We start from the raw sequence: 18,882 nt of genomic DNA, 5'->3' as shown, positions 1-18,882 counted from the left end.
GCTCCGCAGGTTAACACAACACAAGCGCCCTTCCACCCCCCAAGGGGCCAGGATACAGACCGGTGGTTCCAATACATGGAGGAGGACCCTACTCCAGGGGCGGTCCTGTATGCAAACATACAGCACGGGGGAAGTGGGGTAACCGAGTGGGCCCAAGCCACACTACTGTGGTGTCACTTGAGCTCAGGAGTGGAGGGCATGAGGTGTGGGGACAGTGGTTGGGCTGCCTGACTGACCCATCCTTTCTTCTCTTCCCTGCAGCGGGACCAAGCAGGAACGGGGGACCCTCCAGCCTTGCAGCAGTGGCAGCACCCCCAGCCGCCCAAGCGCCAAGCCGGCCGGTCCGGCAGCGAGACCAACTGCTTCGGTGGAATGTGCAGGCCATCAAACGGGTGGAGGCAGCCATCACGTGCCGGATGGAGGCAGACCTGCACTGGCGCCAGGAGGCCTGGGGCCCCTTCCAGGCCTAGTGTGTGCACATGGCAGATGCCATCTCCGCCCTCACCGTGCACATTGGCCATGCCATTCATTATGGAATGGCATTGTCCCATGCACCTGCCATCCCTTCCATAGCAATGCCCGTGCCCCCTCCTGCTCCTCCCCCTCCTGCTCCCGCAATTCCCTCTCCTGCTCTCGCAATTCCCCCTCATGCTCCTGCCCCTCATGCCCACCTCCCTGTGCTGGCTGCCCTGACGCGGCCTGACCCCCATGTCTAGGTCCGCCCCCACAGAAGCAGTCTCTGGGGCCACCCCTCCCAGCAGTAGCTCCTCCCTCCCAGTTAAGAGCCTCCTCCCCCCTCCCACCCTACATTTTTCCCATCCAAAATTGTAAATAGAAAGTTCCAAATGTTATGTTCTGTTCCAAAAAAACCTGTGTTGGTTGTTTATTGGGAGATAAGGGGAGGGGAGGAGGGAAGGGAGATGTCAAGAGAGACAGAGGCGACCCTACTGGGGGCCTGGGAGAACATCTCCATCAGGGCCTCCCGGATACGCACCCCATCACGGTGCACCTGGCGGATGGCAGCTGTGCGGGGCTGTTGAAAGGCCTGGCCCTCACCTACCATCCATGCCGGGGGGGAAGGCCTCCCCACTCCGCTCCACAATGTTGTGGAGCGCACAGCACGTGACCACTACCTCGGGGACATTCGGCTCACCCATCTCCAGACGGGTGAGCAAACAGCCACAGAGTTTGCTTCAGCAAACAGCATAGAGTGCAGGGAGATGGTAGCTAGGGCCAGCCTGTGTGCCAGGGAGGGGGTGGAACAGGGTGTAGGGAGAGGGTAGTTGGGTCTGAGGGCAGGCAGGGGTGTAGCTCAGAATGAAGGGAGAGAGGTATTTGAGATCCTATGCAGGCAAGGGAGTTAGTTGGGGCTGTGTGCAAGGAAGGGATAGCTCAGGGAGTGTGTGTGGGGGGTGTCTCTGGGATCCTGTGCAGGCAGGAGATAGCTCAGGGTACTGGGAAGGGGCTAGCTGGGTCAGTGTGCAGGCAGGGGGTAGCTCAGGACAGAGGGAGGATATAGGGAGAATAATATTAGGGGTTGTGTGCTGGGAAGGCCGTCTTGTGGTCTCTGTTCCGTCTTGTGGTCTCTGTTCCAGCGGCAGGGCAATGTCTTCCCACCTGGGTGCCTCTTACCAGTTTGATCTGTGGGAGCAAAGGGGGCTGGGAGCTGAGGAGCTGCTTTAACTCAGGGCACCAGCAGGAGACATGTGAATGGTGTCATGCCCACTTCATGGCACCAGCCAGAGCCACAGCTCTTCTGCACTGTCTGGCTCTGGATTCCCTTCAACCTGGCTTAGGGCCAGGGGGCGGAGATGTGCTGGTGAGGGGAGGTGTGGAGTTGCCCGAGTTGACCGCTGTGCTCTTGCACTGTAGTTTGTGGAGGCAATGCCCTCCATGTCCCCATCTCTGCGGATGGTCACAGAGCTTCTGCCCCAGGGAGAGCTCCTGACTTAGGGATTCAGACCGGTGCTCCCCAGCTGCTGTCTCATGAAGTGCAGCAGAGGCTTGGGCTCTGAATTTCCACTGTGGGGCCCCTCTGGTCCCCTTGAATGGGCTCGTGGACCTCCAGACATAGAAGGAATAAGCAACTACTTCTGCAAACTAAACAGGCATAACAGGACAGAGATTAAAAAGAAAACATGGGGGACTGGATTATGCCTCGGTTGTGCCCCTATGTGAAAATGCACTGCTTGGCAGCAGCTCCCTGAGAGAGGCGGAATTCCTCCAGGAATGCTGGGGATGTGTGGGTCAGAGTGGCCCCTGCTATGCTATTTCTAGACTTCAAAGTGAATTCCATTTGTGTGGGTTAGCTCTGTTGGGCAGTGAGGAGGAGATGGGTTCTAGCTCTTGTTTCCCTGAATGCTGAGCACTAGGATGCCTTGTGCCCTGCTCACACCTTTGTCACATGTACTGGACCAAACACTGTCTGGCCACAGTAGTCACAAGTCTCAGATTCAAACCATTTCTGGAAACAGAAAAACCACGTAAATGCTTGCAGTGAGATGAGAATCAGGTAAGTCTTATTTATAACTGCATGGTGACAGTGTACTTCCTAGTAGCTAAAGCCTCATTTCCTGCATTAGACCTAAGAGGATACAATTAAAGTAATACTGTGTTTAATCTCATATTGATTACATATTTGCTACTCACAGCTACCAAATGTCCTACAGCAGGAAGGTTCTTAACTTGAGGGTCATTACAATACTCTCCATTAGCCATTATAATTCCCCAATTAATCCTACTTGAACTGAATGATTAAAATTAATTAATGTAAGCAAGTGATTACTTGTTAAAGGGAAACTGCACTAATCTAAGATCCCAAATCATAAGCGACTGTAAGTGCAATTAAAAAACAATAAAGGCCACCACCACTTGACTTTATATATTACAATGTATATTTAAAAACTATTATTTAAATAATAGGCCAAGTTCTGTACTTCCCCTGCAGGAAGGAAATGAGGGAATCACAGACACTGAAAACATTACACAAGAGCTAAATTCTGTAGAGCAGTGTCGAGGTTATCAAACTAGTTGAGAGTTTGCAGTCCAAGCACTGCAGTGTTAACTGTTGTGTTTTTAAATATGATGATCTATATTTGTAATTGTCTAGTTTGTATGTGCACCCTGTGTTATGATATTGGAACTTAAATATACTATATTTTGCAGCTCACAGAATTTAGGGACCCATTTCACACACATTACTTAGAAAATGGACCCCAGGCTCTAACCATTCAGTAAAGAGTCCATGGTTCATTTCCTCAAGGTTTATTTACAGATGCAAGTTGTACCACTTTAACTGTAGTGGTTTAGATAAACCAGTACAACTCCTCTTGAGTCAATGAAGTTATACTCATATAGCTAATTCCCAGACAGGAAAGGGGATAATCTATAGCAGCATAAAGCATTTTGATACCAGCATAACTGCATATGCAGTAGGAGGTGTTCCGGTATATTATCTTTATTTAAAAAAATTATCACCCTAATTGAAATAATTGTGCTGCTAGAACTTTCAAGTGTAGATCAGATTTAGGTAGTCCTCCACTCCATCCTCATGCTCTCCTCTTCTTCCTGCCTGTCCCTTTAGGCAGCACAAGCATTCTGCTCGATCTGTGTCTTCTGGAGATTCTGGTGTGTTTCTTCTCACCTTGTGCCTGCTCTTTTCTATGGATGATGGGTTGCAAATCCTGTCCCGCTGTCCCCAACATGGACATTGGAATTATCAGATGAGGGCAATAATCTATATAGTCCAGCATCTTATTTCTGACAGGCTGTGTCTAGACTGCAGGGTTTTTTCGAAAAAATTAGCCTTTTTTTCGAAAGAACTTCACCTGCATCTAGACTACAGCCACGTTCTTTCGAAATTAAATTGAAAGAATGCAGCTTTTCTTTCGACGGCGGTACTCCTCATTTCACGAGGAAGAATGCCTTTTTTCGAAAGTGCTCTTTCGAAAAAAGGTTTCTTGAATGCAAACAGGGCTTTTTCGAAAGAGAGCATCCAGACTGCCTGGGTGCTCTCTTTCGAAAAAGCGGCTTGCTTTTTTGAAAGTACTGCTTGCAGTCTAGACGCTATTTTTTGAAAGAGGCTTTTTCGAAAGCATCTTTTGAAAAAGCCTCTTTCGAAAGAGGCTTGCAGTTTAGACATAGCCACAGTGAGTAATCCCAGATGCCTTAGAGTAGGGTGTTGGATGAGGACTCAGGAGGCATGGATTCCATTCCCAGTTCTGCTGCTGGCCTTGGGCAAATCTGTGCCTCCATTTCCCTGTCTGTAAAATGGGGATAATGATACTGCTCTCCTTTGTAAAATGCTTTCAGATCTGTAGATCTATAAGAGCTAGATGTTGTTAATAGATAAGTATGGAAAAATTCACCCACAAAGGAAGATTCCGTCTTAGCTTTTTGTGGATATAATTGTCATTGAAGGCATTTTTCATCTTGCTGTTAAAGCTGTGGACCTCACTGGCCACCAAAACCAAATGCAAAGTAATTTTCTGTCTTGGTGCAAAGTATTGTTTACTAATTCCCATTATCTTTCCCTGTAGGGCTGGCCTTTGCTGTTTTGTCTTCAGTCCATCCAGTGTTTGGCTTATATGGCTCTCTTTTTCCTGTCATCATTTATGCTGTGTTTGGAATGGGACGCCATGTTGCAACTGGTAGGTGTCTGGAAACATTTAGGCTTCCATTCTGTAAGTTGCTGAGCATGTTCTGTGGAATGAGGTACTTCCTCAACAACTGATGATTTCAGTGCAAGTTGAAGGTATTATTTGTCATAGGATCAAACATACTGTGGGGGAAAGAGGGAGGAAAGTGTCTTAAAACAGATCAATCAACTTGCATTTCCATTGTGCCCTTTCGTTACAGCTACATCTTTTTCTGCGTAAGAAAAGTGTTTTCAAGGAAAAAAAAACCTTGTTAAGATTATACTGGACCCATTCCTACCACTATAATTGAATACTGCAGCCATACTTTCTTTATAAATACACTTTATAAATACATATATAGGGGCTTATGCACTTCACTGTACAAATTTGCTTTAAGCTAAAACTTTAGCAGATAGGAGCTCAGCTAAAGAGAGCGGTTTTACTATAAACAGGAAAATATTGGCTGTTCCTAAACTATGGAAAAACCTCATTATTTTTCACATTGCTAAAACAAACCCCAGTACTTCTCTCAAACTCCCCTCCCCCACCAAAAACCCATTCCAAATAATTTAGCAAAATTGGGTTTACTTCTGACAGCTGTGTCTATTGAACTGAAGGGTGTAGATGCCTAACACTCCCACTAAGAGAAGCTAAAGAATCATTGAGTCCCGTAGCTGCCATGCTAGTGGCCTCCCCAGCACTGCTTTGTGCAGAGGAACTGAGGAAATCAATTATATTCATTAGATCAGACCATGTGCTTTGTGGCCTCCCAGTGATCCTTGATGACCAGAGGAAGTATAGGGACAGCCACTTGGTCCCCATGGGAGAGTACAATGAGCCTGATTGCAGGGCAGTCGCCCCTTCTGCAGTCAACAGAAGATGAAATATAAAAGAGGTATCCTGCACATTGGGGGAAAGGGAGTGGCTGTGGGAGCCTTCGGAGTGGGGAGGAGATGGTTCTTGGAAATTTGGAACCATGTGCAACCACACACAAAGCACATCCTGCTGGGCTCACATAGCTCTCCTGCATACATCTCCCCTCTGGCTAATATATTTTCTAAGACGCAAACACTGTCTTTTGAGTAACTACATAGTTTTGAAATTGAAACATGTGCCAAAACCTGTGTTTAGTAATACTGTTAACAGCTCCATAGGAGACATGTGGTCTGCTGGGAAACCAGTATACATTCCAAAATACATAGAATGTGTATCCCAACGTATGTATGTTATATTGTCAAGCCTCCAGAAAATTTACAGCAAAGGGGGCATGAATCCTGTGTTGAGGTCCTTGGGTTTTGTTGCTCTGATGTTGTAAACTAGAAAATCTGCAGAAGCTTATTTTTCAAAAAAGTTGTTTTAATCCATGAACTATTCACATAAATAACACCATTGTTACAGTATGCCTTGTGTTACGCATTCTAATATTAAATTCTGTTTTTGTAAAGCTGTCCTCCACCCACATATTGTTAAGGAAGAAGCTGGAGATTTTCATCTTGGGGGATTTTGATACCCGGGGAGGCATTTTCTGAGCATGGGACAAACACTTTAGCTGGCTGCTGCTTCTAAAGTGATCAGTATGCTCAGTTCACAGGAAAGTAAGAAACTGTTTTTAAAAAATGAAAGTTTAGATTTTGGAAAAAAATTCGGTGGCAGGAGCTAGAGTAAAGGTGGGTTACTTCATAGCCCGGTAGTTCCCGTATTTGCCATATCTTGTTAGTATTTCCCCTTTTCATTAAAAAGTGAAAACGAGGCCAACTGTTTCAAAATAGAGTGTTTACACATTTTTCTATAAACAGCTGATTTTTAAACTAAAGCTCATTAAAGGAATAAAGTAACTCACTCATCTTACACAGCACCCTTAATATGTAGAAAAATATCTAAGTGTAATAAACTCTTGTTATGTAGTATGAAGGTCATGAAATGGACAAAGGGCTGGATTTCAGGACTGACACAGCACCTCAGGCATAACATAGAGCAAATGTCATTCGGGTCAGATTTGTGGCGTATACTCAGGACTCTGTATCCTACAGGTCTGTGGCTTTGGATTTATTGTAGAATCCACTTTTTGGACTCCAGATCTTGCCACAGAATCACATTCCAAAATTTAAGGTTTCAGACAGAAGCACTTCTGTCCTTTGTTGTCCGGAAGAAAATATTATAATATAAATGTAAACACAATGTATTTCCCTGTTATTCATTTTAGCAGATGTATGCCACCACTGTACATATTTCATAATCCCAGAGGCCCTGGTGCTAGAAGGTGCTGCAGATTCATTGCTTAAAGTTAAGGATGCTTAATTCTCATCCCAAATAAGGATGCTTTCCTGAATCATGGCTAAACTTTCTACTCCAGCTTCCCAAATGCCAGTACCTCATATAGCCTTTACTCAAAAATGACATCTCCTTCCCCTCTAATAACTTCTGTGAAGCCAGTGGGACTGAGAAAGTAAAGAATGCAGGATTGGGACCTGTTTTAGTCAGACTTTTTGCATGAGAAGTAGAGTGCATCTGTAGTCTGGTCCTGTAAACATTTGCTTGTTTGACTAATTCTTACTCATAAATAGTCCCCCACTCAGGCTGGTATTGTGGTAAAGATTACTCATCTAAGCAATAAATTGCTAGACTTCAACCTTTATCCTGGCTGCTTTATCCTCTATCTGAATGCAGGAGTTTAATGTATTTTGGATACCACAATTAATTATACAGCAGTTAGTGACAGTATCATAAATAGAAATGTTGGTTTCAGGAGGAATTAATATGTGCAAAAACTTTCTTCAAACAGGATGCTGTTCAAAGCTTTCCATGATGGTTTGGTGTATTTTATAAATTGAATTATCTTTCTTTACCTGAATGTCATACAGAATTTCAAAAGTACCTCAACACAGCCTTTGTGTGTACATCACAGGCTTGTGCATTTTTAAGCACCATTATCTATGGGCATACAGAAAAGAGCTTACACATAAAAAAAATTTGTTCTTTGTTTTTTGCTCATATGTCATCTTACGAATGGAAAATTGCACCCACAAATGAAAAAACACACCACTGAGCATGCAACATTTCACATTCATAGAGAGAGGCTTTGTGACTCTAACAAAGTATCAAGCTACTTATTGGTAACTGATATGTGACTTTTCTTTTACAGGAACTTTTGCTTTAACTTCCTTGATATCTGCCAATGCTGTTGAGCGTCTTGTTCCTCCATTAAGCAACAATTTTACTACAAGCAATAATTCAGGAGTCTTGGGTTTATCAGAATTTGAAATGCAGAGGATTGGAGTTGCTGCAGCAGTTTCATTTTTAGGAGGAATTATTCAAGTAGGTAGTCTTACTAGTCAATGAACATTTATAGTAGCTAAGGCTTTATATCTTTTAGCGCTTTGACTTTAGTGATGAAAAATATGCCAGTTTTATTTCATAAGAAGTCCTGCTCTTTGAACTTTGGCCAGTTGGCTTTTAAGCAGGGCTCTTCCATTTTTTTGTTTCTTACAAATTTGGCTCTATATTTGTCCAGTGCTTTGGAGTCTGCACAATATGATTTGACTTTTGAAAGAGTTCAAAAAAAATTATTTGTAAAATAAAAGGACATCTTGCTTAAAATAAAGTCGATCCTGTGGCATTTTACATTTATTTTTGCCAGAAATAAGTGATTCCTGCTTTTTTCAGTGATGGCAAAGCCAGGTCTTTTCCCATTTTATGTCAAGACAAACTATCAGTTCTTAATTATGCTTGTTCCATGAAAGGACAAATCCTTCTCCCAATAAAGTAAATGAGAGTTTTGCATATGACTTCACTAGAACCAAGAACAGAAGCTAACAAGTTCATCCCCTGCTATTTTTACTTTTATTTCCATCAGGCAGATATTCACAACAACTTTATTATTTATTTATTTTATTTAATAAATACTTAGCACTCACTGACATAGGAATTGCCATATGTATTCTGCCTTTGACAGTTACCAGTACCAGACTTTTCAGGGTGTGACTGGGCATCTTCCCTGTACTGGCTCATTAAGGGTTAAAACCCAGTCCTGGGAAGGGGCTGGAGCAGTGGATCTGTGGAGGCAGCAGCTGTGGCCAGTATGAGCCAATTAGGGCCCAGCTTAGCACTGTATAAATAAAGGCTCTTGGAGGAGTGGAGACAGACACACTCTTGTTCTGGCTGGAGAGCAGGAGGGTACTGGCTGCCAGGGAAGCTGAAGGCTTCCTGTGACAGGGCAGTACTGGGAAGAAGCAGGCAGAGCTGGGGAGCTCAGGCCTGACCTCTCTCCCAGGCTGCAGGACCTCAAACAAGGCCCGAGTGTACTCAGGCTGCAGAGAAGCAGCAAGGGTAGAAAAAGGCAGTAGGTCTGCACCCCCTTGCCAATGATGAGTGGCCGTTTCGGACTGCAGTTTTTCCCTGAGGCAAGGGGCTAGATGAAGACTGACAGTGGGTCACTGAGGCAAGGAGGGCATAGGGGGTTGTGGGTTCCCAAAGGGGGAGGACCCCAGAGTGCAGAGACATAGGGAGACACTAGCCAGAAGGGGGTGCTCCAGCACCAAGAAACTAATTCCCAGAGTGACCACCAGGAGGCACCCCAATGGTGAGTCACACCGCGTTACACAGGGGAAGGTGTAAGTGAGGGCTGCCATTTTGTCTGATACACCCAAGGTTTGTACTGGGGAACAGCACAGCTAAAAGCATGAGCTGCTATAACTTTTATTCATATTTTTTGTGTCTTGGCACAGCAGCTCTGTTCTACACATTAGGGCTATGTCCACACTACAGATTTCTTGTGCAAGAACTGTTTTGCACAAAAGGTCTTGTGCAAGAGTGCGTCCACACTGCCATGTGCTTTTGCACAAGAGCATCCATGGTAGTGTGCACGCTCTCTTGCGCAAGAAAGCTCTAATGGTCATTTTAGCCATAGGGGTTTCTTGCGGAAGAGGGCTTATTCCTCATGGGGAGAGGAATAACTCTTGCGTGAGAAGCCCTCTCTTCCGATGCTTTACTGTAAATTTACTTGCGCAAGAGCACATGTACAGTGTAGATGCTATGCAAGTTTTTGAACAAGAACGGCCGTTTTTGCACAAGAAGCCTGCAGTGTAGACGTAGCCTAGGAGAGTCCTAGTAAGCGACAAATTAAACATGAATCTACAGTGTGCCACTTGCAAAAAAAGCAAACATGATTCTGGGATGCCTTAACAGGAGTGTTGTAATTGAGACATGAGGAGTCATTCTTCTGCTCTACTCTGCGTTGATTCGGCCTCAATTGGAGTATTATTTCCAGTTCTGGGCACCACATTTCAAGAAAGATATGGAGAAATTGGAGAAGGTCCAGAGAAGAGCAACACAAATGATCAAATGTCTAGAGAACATGAGCTATGAGGGAAGACTGAAAGAATTGGGCTTCTTTAGTTTAGAAAAGAGAAGACTGAGGGGGGACATGACAGCAGTTTTCAAGTATCTAAAAGGGTATTACAAGGAGGAGGGAGAAAAATTGTTCTCCTTGGCCTTTGAGGATAGAACAAGAAGCAATGGTCTTAAATTGCAGCAAAGGAGGTTTACATTGGACATTAGGAAAACCTTCCTAACTGTCAGGGTGGTTAAACACTGGAATACATTGCCTAGGGGTTTGTAAAATCTCTATCACTGGAGATATTTAAGAGCAGGTTAGACAGACACCTGTCAGGAATGATCAGATGGTGCTTGGTCTTGCCATGAGGGCAGAAGATTGGACTGGATGACCTCTAGAGGTCCCTTCCAGTTCTAGGATTCTATGATTAACCAATTGGTTTCATGTGTATAGTGACGTTTAACATCAAAACATTTGGCAAACTGCATGACAATCTCATTTATTTTCTGTTCCAACAAATCATTCAATCCAAAATAAAACGAATAGCATTTTTATATTTATTATTTTAATGATTTAGAGATCAAAATATCATTTACCTTCCCATGTGATTTGTTGTTCTTTATCCCAAATCCATTTGAGTTCGATATTTGCTTCTGCAACTGGTTCAATAAAAACGTTCTTTGTGTATATTCCATATTAAAAAGATAAACATGCTTTCTTTTTTATTCTGTTTAGTACATATAATGAAATATTGAATAAAATACTTTTCCCAAATATATTCAAATTTATAGTAGCACCTTTCATCTTCAAATATTAACTTATTAATCTTCTTGTACCCTTTTTTGTGTGAGGAGGAAATATTTCTGCCCCATTTCAAAGATGGAAAACTGGAAATAGAGAGATTATGTTTGAGGTGATTTGGATTCTTTTTTTGACAAGCCATCTTTCTGATGTCAAAAAATGCCAGTTTGTCAAAAACTGAAACGCTTCATGAAATGGGGTCAATTTTGATGAATTTTCTAACTCAAAGAGTGAAGGAAAAAGATTGGAAGTTGCCGAATCACAATTTTTAGTTTTCTAGTTTGAAACAACCTTTGGATTAGAAACTTAAAGTAGGAGGTTAAACAAAGGGTTTTTTTTTAATTGTTTTTGTTTTCTTAAGAGAAAGATCACAATCAAAATGAAAAGTTACAAGAATTATTCTGACAAAACATTTTGACTGACTGGATCCCAAAAACTCTATTCTTTTAGTTTGTCAGTACTTTCAAAAGTTAAAATTTTCATCCAGATTCAATATGGGATAATTTTTAAACTCTTGGAAATATTCACTGATTGGGAATCCTATTTCCCACCCATATCTCATAATGATTTATTTGAAACCATGGAAGGTGTGAAATCTAGATTAGAATGCAAGACTCTGGTTCTCACCTGAGTATTGAGACTGCTAAACAGCAACTCTCTCTTTGAAGTTGAATTGTTTCAAATGAAGTTTTCAATTCATTATTTTAGTTGACAGATGGTTTTGTTGATACTCCCTCTATACTACTTGCATGTGATTTTTGTGTGTGTTGGTTTGTAGTTCTATGCATGAACTCTGAGATATAAATTTAATTTGGCATTCTCTGTAAGAATAAGCAATCTGTTATCAGAATAAGCATTTGTTAGTGGATAAGAAACAGAAAAATTGCTTTGAGGTTTGGATTATGGTTTTTTTTCTTGAAGGAAAAAAAATCTGCATTATTACAATGGAAGTGTTTAAGTCTTTAACATCTAAAATGGTTGGCACTGTTTGAAAATAAGTTTATATTGATGGGCACTTATTTTTTTCCTTATACTTCATAACTCTTAGGATTAACACTGTAACTGGTGTAATCTAGTTCTCAGATTTATTCATAAATCTTGGTATCAGTAGCTGTATTACATTTGCTAATGAGATCTCATAAATTTCTTTTGATATTTCAATGCTGTTGGTAACGAAGCCTCATAATGGTGGTAATAAAATGGAATATTGTGTTTTAAAACTTGAATCTAGTAAGGGAGATAACTGGACTACCACAGAACCTACAAAATTTAATTAGCAAATAACTTCATTCACTCAATGCAAAACAGGGAAAGGAATTTTTTAAATAATAAAATATGTGACTGCCCTAATTTAAGTTTTCTGTCACCTCTTTTATTCATCTTGGTTAATGCTTTAAGAAAGTTCCTTCCCTGTTTTGCACTGAGTACACAAAAGCTATTTGCTAGTGAAATGTTGTAGGTAAAAGCAACTTTTTTTTGGAAGCTAGCTTGGGAGTTTCCAGCTGGCTAGAAGGGCAGAAGCTAGCAAAGCAGGGACTGCTTCACTGGGATCAGGATGGTGGGCTGTGAGAGAGGGGGCAAAGCCAGAGCCATCTCTCTCTCCAGCATTTCACTGGGCTCAGAACTTGTGGGAGAGACACCCTCGTTCTCTATACTGGGGGCTCTAGGAATCAGACCATGCATCCCTACCTCCTTCTCGCTCCCTTCCCTCATCCCCCACCTCTCCTCCCACTGTGTCTGCTTGGATGTACGCTGCAGAGAGGAACCTGCTAGAATCTCCACTTGGTAAGGGCAGAAGCAGCCAGAGCAAGGGCTCTTGGTTCTTAGAGAACTTTCTGCAGTTTTGACTGGAGCTTTTCTCCTTTTTAGTGCTTGCTCGAGGTGATTCCATTCTAGATGTGAACATGCTCATGTGCACGATCGTCAGATTTTTGCTTTAGTGGTATCTGTAGGCAGGCCTGTACATGGCCGGGGCAGGGGCATGGTTTGTGAAGGGGGTGAACGCACCTCTCTGTGATCCCCAAGTTGTCCTCCAGTTGTCCCAGCTTCCCCCTCCCCCATGCTCCTGTCAGCTGGAGGAAAGGCAGGTGCGGCATGCTGCCTGAGTCTCCCTTCTCCATGCTCCAGCCAGCTAGGGGAAGGCAGGAGCAGCACACTGCCCAAGCTTCCCTCCCCCATGCTCCGGATGGCTGGGGGATGGCTGAGGCTGATTTCCCTCCCTTTCCCCAGGGGTGAGGCTGGGCCACTGGGGCAGGAGAGGGGTGGCCACCAGCCACTCCCATGGCTTGGGCCAGGCTGCTGCAGCTGCAGCCACAGGCCAGCCAGATGGGCTGATTCTGCCCCAGCCCTCCTGGGGAGCCAGGGAAGTGGGCTGCCAGTCTGCTTTGAGATTCACTGGTTGACTGCTTGTGATCAACTGGTCAACTGTGATCGACATCTTGGGCACCCTAGATAGATGATATAATTGGACCCTGCCGGGAGTCCCACAGGTGTCAGGAGATTAGCGCTGCTTGGTAGTGGACTGTTGTTCTTTTCATTGCAAAGATGGCTACCAGTTAGGACACCAATAAGAAGCAACAGTAGACGAACTGAGAAACATATGTGTTAGCTTTCCATCGCTGACAGTTTATTTTGTTAAACTTAAAAAACAACAAATGGTCTGGTAGCACTTTATAGACTAACAAAACATGTAGATGGTATCATGAGCTTTCGTAGGCACAGCCCACTTCTTCAGATGACTGGAGTTTTACGTCTGAAGAAGTGGGCTGTGCCCCTGGAAGCTCATGATACCATCTACGGCTACGTCTACACTGGCCCCAAATTCCGGAAAAGGGATGCAAAGCAGGTAAGTCAGAATAGGGAAATCCGCGGGGGATTTAAATATCCCCCGCGGATTTAAATAAACATGTCCGCCGCTTTTTTTCCTGCTTGGAGAAAAGCCGGAAAAAAGCGTCTAGTCTGGCACGATCCTCCGGAATAAAGCCCTTTTCCGGAGGATCTCTTATTCCTACTTTCAGATAGGAATAAGAGAGCCTCCGGAAAAGGGCTTTATTCCGGAGGATCGTGCCAGACTAGACGCTTTTTTCCGGCTTTTCTCCAAGCCGGGAGAAAAAGCGGCGGACATGTTTATTTAAATCCGCGGGGGATATTTAAATCCCCCGTGGATTTCCCTATTCTGACTTACCTGCTTTGCATCACTTTTCCGGAATTTGGGGCCAGTGTAGACGTAGCCTACATGTTTTGTTGGTCTGTATAGGATAAACTTAAAAAACAACAAATGGTCTGGTAGCACTTTATAGACTAATTTGGCTACCCCCTGAAATTTATTTTGAAATGGCTGTATACAGGCAATTTCACTGCAACTGGGCCAATTCCTTTTATTAATATTATTCTAGTTTAAATTAGTATTTATTTTTAAATTGGTTTTTAGGCACAACTGGAATATAACTGGAAAATAAGGGACCATTTTAAATTTAAATGAAAATTATTTAAAAATAAAACCCTTAAAAATGGTCCGTTATGTTCCAGTTATGCTGGTTTTTATTCAAAACAAATTTAAATATTACTATGGGGAGAAAAGACCAGCAGGAAATTTATATTTAAAAAACATATATTTTAAAAAATTGTGGTCCTCATTTTAAAAAAAAGCACTCCCCCCACCTCCCCCAAAATTCCTCATGTGGGCATACTGTAGGGTTGGCTTTGGTGCCCTCTTAAGTGCTGTTCTCATGCATTGATATATTAAGAGCTGACAGCTCTATGTCCTTATCAGTTCATTTTTACTGCCTATGATGGTTGCAGTACTTTCTCTTGCATTGGAAGAGCATTAGCAGTTTTCAACAGTCCCCATTGTTTGTCTCCTTTGTATATAGTTCTTAGGTACAGGTTGTACCCTCCTTAACCAGGACTCTCTTGTCTGGCAACATCTGTGGTCCAGTAGGACAACGGATGTTCCTGGACCACAGAGTCCAGGTATAGGTCTGGCTGTGGGGCAGGAGTGCAGCAAGGGGGCCTGGTGACTCAGCTGGGAGCCCTGTGTGTGTGTCAGTGGGGTAGGTGGCGCAGCAGGGAAATCTGGCCCCAACAGCTAGGCAGTAGCAGGGGGCCAGCAGTGGCCACACAGCTCCAGCCATGGCTGCACAGCTCAGGCCTTGGAGGCAGCTAGGGAGCTCTGGTTTTGGCCAGGAAGCTCTGGCCCCAGCAGTGGACAGTCAGCTCTAGCCCCACTGTGCAGCTCCAGTCCCAGCAACAGTGGGAGCTAGAGAGTTGTGGCCTAGGGAGCGACCAGGCAGCAGCAGGGCAGGCTAGAGCTGGGCGGGAGGGAGAGAGAGAGACCCAGGTCCCTGGCACTGCGCTCTTCTTCTCTGGGGCATGGAATGCTGGAATCGAGGCACCAGTCTGTGTCCTCTTAGTACTAGTGAGCAGCTTCCAGAGATCTTTTTGGCACAGGTCACTATCACCTAGATCAGGGGTTCTTAACCTTTTTACCTTCACACCTCCCCTGAAAGTGAACTTCATATTCACACCCCCCTGGGAGCCATTTTGTGCACAGCCTAGCCCTGCCCCTTCACCTGACAGGAAGCTAAGGGGCGTGGCGAGGACTATAAGAACATGAGGCTCCGGGATTTTGTTATGTGATTTAGTGTATTTATTTTCTCTAACCTGCTTAGTTTTTTTCTGTAATATTTCACTAGATTTCAGACTAAATGTTCCCTCCATTATTTTAATTCATAATGTGTTTTAAAAATAGTCATGATAAAATTGAAAAAAACAAAGCCCATGGAAATATGGTTAAAAAAAAAAAAAGATCAAGTGCCGTGCCAGGGAGCTCAGTCGGGGCCCAGCCTCTGAGGGAGACAGAGGCCTACCCAGAGCTCCTGGCTGACGAGGCTGAGACCTGGCCCGGGCTTCCCACAGCCGCCTTCTCCCAGGCCAGCGAAGGCTTCCCTGCCTGGGCCGCCGAGGCCTGGCCAAGCCGGCCAGCAGGGCTACCTTCTGACCTAGAGGAACCCAAGGCTCTACTGGTGCCTGGCGATTCAGAGGACTGGCCTGCCTGAACCCTGGGACCTGGCGAACGAGCTGGACGCTGGACGCAGCCGTCCGAGCTAATTCCCAAGTCCGATGGCTGGTGGCGCTGTGGGGTGAGTGAACCCGTTACAATGCCTAAATGAATAATATGAGCTTTTTACTTTGAACCTTTTCCTAACAAATTTACGTAATATTTGAAGATGAAAGTCGGCAGTACTTGCGTACGGTTATTGTAGTGTGTCGTCACATAGGCCTGATTGTTTCGCACTGCTATTGTAGTGTGCCGATCTCTGGAAGTTAATAAGAAATTAATGTTTATAATTTTAATTCATAATATTAATTACGAAGAAATCTAAACTTTAGAATTTTATCCAGTGAGAAGACAATTGTGATACATTTTCTGGGAGGCACCTCACACCTCCTCTGTATCCCCTTCCCGCCTCCCCTGGGGAGGCGCACCTCACTGGTTAAGAACCCCTGACCTAGATGATCTTCCAGGTCTCCATTGCCCTGGTATTTCTCAATAGGCAGGCATTGATTCCTGACCTCTAGGCACTGGTCTCCAGCAAGGGTCAGTCATTAGACATAGACCTCCACAGTCCTGCCTTGGTCATTGGAACGGGAATAGCCTGAGTTGGAACCAGAGTTCAGCCCCTTGCCCAGAAACTGTGACTCGCTGTTGACCTGCGAGCCCAGCATGGCATCCATGGTGGTGGCATGGTAGCAGGGCCAGTGGCTTGCTCAGTAGCCTTGTTGGGACTTTCAGGGCATATCTATGAAGTTCCATACTCCCATCCCTCCTCCATGGCCTCCTTGGACAAATCACCCCCAGCTTCACTGGCACTGGAATCCAAGCATGGGTGGAATCTGACATGGAGGTAGCATAACTGGCTGCAACACCTAGGGAGTTGTCCCCAGAAAGGGAAGGGGAACCTGCCTCTCACCCTGTGATTCACTAATTTTTTTTGTTGCCCTCAAGGTGGGCAAAGCGAGGTCAAGGCATGGGAGCACCTATTTTTCCAGCATTATCCTCAATTGGCTGGGGCCCCATCTGTCCAATGCCTAATTCACCACTGTGCACGGGGTCAGAAGTGGAGGTCCTTTGGGAAAATGGGGGGCAAGGAAAGGATTTTTCTCCCATTATTTCCTAATCTCAAAAGCAAACGGGGAGCTGAGACTCATCTTAGACTTCTCAACAAGTAACTTAAAAAGCTGAAGTTCTGCACAATTGCTCTGGTTTCCATCATTCCCTCCCTGATCTGGGAAACTGGTATGCCACCATTGACTTGAAAGACTCAAATTTCCATATCTTTCAAGACCCCAGACAGTTTGTGTTTATGGTACTACTCTTTGGTCTTTTGTCAGGCTGAGAGTGTTTACAAAGTGCATGCTGTCAGTGGTGACTTACCTGAGACGTTAGAATGTTCAAATTTACCCTTGTTCATTATTGTGAGTTTGTGATTGGTCATATGGTGGACCTCGATCCCAGATTTTGCTTTCTTGGGACACTAATTTAGTTTAAGAATTTTGGATTGTTCAGAAATCTGTTTTTGCATGACCAGTCATGCATATAAAATTAAATTTGTATGAATGTTAATAAACAAAGCCAAAAATGGACAAATTGAAATTCATAATTTAATTTGCTGAGTGGTTTATGGAGAATTAGAGAAAGCTACTTGCCAATCAGGGTAAAGAACAAATCCCTTTGAGACTAGAAGAACCTATGCTCCATATGCTCTTAATTATTCCAATGTAAACGACTTCAATTGAGTTACTCTGGAGTAGATGAGACTTAGCTTGCCTGCCTTATTCCATGCTTCCACACAATCTCCAGTAAATATTTCAGGTATGTATTTTTAAAACTTGAATATAATTACTTATCAGTAGGCATTATCAGAGTGGAAACAATGGCCCTATTGATCATGTGAACAAAACTATACAGTCTGTCGTGTAATCATCACTATTTATCTAAAGGATAAGTAAGGCATTTGTTCGAAATGTGTAATGTACTTTATCAGGTTAATATCTTTATGCAGTAGTTTGTGTAATTGTGGGAAAATATATGGCAATATTTTCATTATATAAATATTACATTATATAAATATGCTATATAAACTTATATTTATGTTACACTACAGATTATAAACTCAATTGTTTATAACACAGCATAAATGCAATGTCAGGTTGTCTATTACACCTGTCCTTTTCCTAATAGCTTCAGATTCTGTATTTTAAATAGTTGCAGGTGAGCAATAAGAAGCTTCTAGGTTAAAGGCTCAGCCAAGCAGAACTGTGGGTCATTGGAATTGACCCTCTGAACTACCATGGTCTCTGCAGCCTCCTATTCTCTGGTCTCAATTGCAGAATGTTAAATAAGACAGACACACATACTGCTTCCTTCCCAGAGGTGTTCTCTTGTGACTTTTACCTAGCTTGATTGGCACCTGTGGCAAATAATCTGTAGAGAGAGTTACTGAACATACTTGTTGGTCTCTTGACATTTTAACATAGCAGCACCCTTCCATGACTGGAGAAGTGCTGCCCAAGGATTTTTTAAAATTAATTCTCCCATATTTCTGCTCATTACTATGCAGCACAGTTACAATAGCCCCAGAGCTAGAGACTCCCATCTGCTCTGTGCCAGTGGTTGGTGAGTTTAAGGTGTGTGGCAAGCACCTGGCCGTCTGACTGGCTACACAGATGGTTGGATTGTCAAAGGGATTAATGAAGGTACCTGCCAGAAGGGGGATAGGTAATATACTGGGAGTGGCCAAGAGTATGATTTTGGTAGGGGTTGGGTTGATGTACATAGAAGGTTTTTGCAGCTTAGGATCACCAGTGTTTCTGAAAATGTTCTGTGGAATCACACTCAGAAACACATTATCTGGTCACCACGTTTTGTTTTTAATTTACCAGCACCACAGCCACGGAGTCTCGAGGCTCCCATTTGCTCCGTTTCATCTTTTGCAGCCTAGGGGAGCTGTGTGAGAAGAGGTGGCACGGCCCACGCTGCTTCCCGCAGGTCCCCTTGTCTGCAAAGGATGAAACGGAGTCAATGGGAGCTGCAAGGCTCTGTGGCCGCAG

At 43.9% G+C, this 18,882-nt stretch overlaps 1 protein-coding gene across 3 annotated transcripts in view; it reads left to right on the top strand.

The window, feature by feature from the left end:
- The window catches only part of SLC26A7 (solute carrier family 26 member 7), a 161,127-nt gene that overhangs the window by 49,330 nt on the left and 92,915 nt on the right, over nt 1-18,882 (top strand). For all 3 annotated transcript variants that reach the window (XM_075920402.2, XM_075920401.2, XM_075920404.2), the window contains 2 exons: nt 4,539-4,649; nt 7,780-7,956. In XM_075920402.2, coding sequence (XP_075776517.2) covers nt 4,539-4,649; nt 7,780-7,956 — 288 coding nt within the window. The remainder of the gene's footprint in view (nt 1-4,538; nt 4,650-7,779; nt 7,957-18,882) is intronic.

Source organism: Pelodiscus sinensis, chromosome 2 (assembly GCF_052426305.1).
Source record: "Pelodiscus sinensis isolate ZL-2025 chromosome 2, ASM5242630v1, whole genome shotgun sequence".
Taxonomy (NCBI): domain Eukaryota; kingdom Metazoa; phylum Chordata; order Testudines; family Trionychidae; genus Pelodiscus; species Pelodiscus sinensis.
This window is presented reverse-complemented; position numbering and strand designations above follow the sequence as displayed.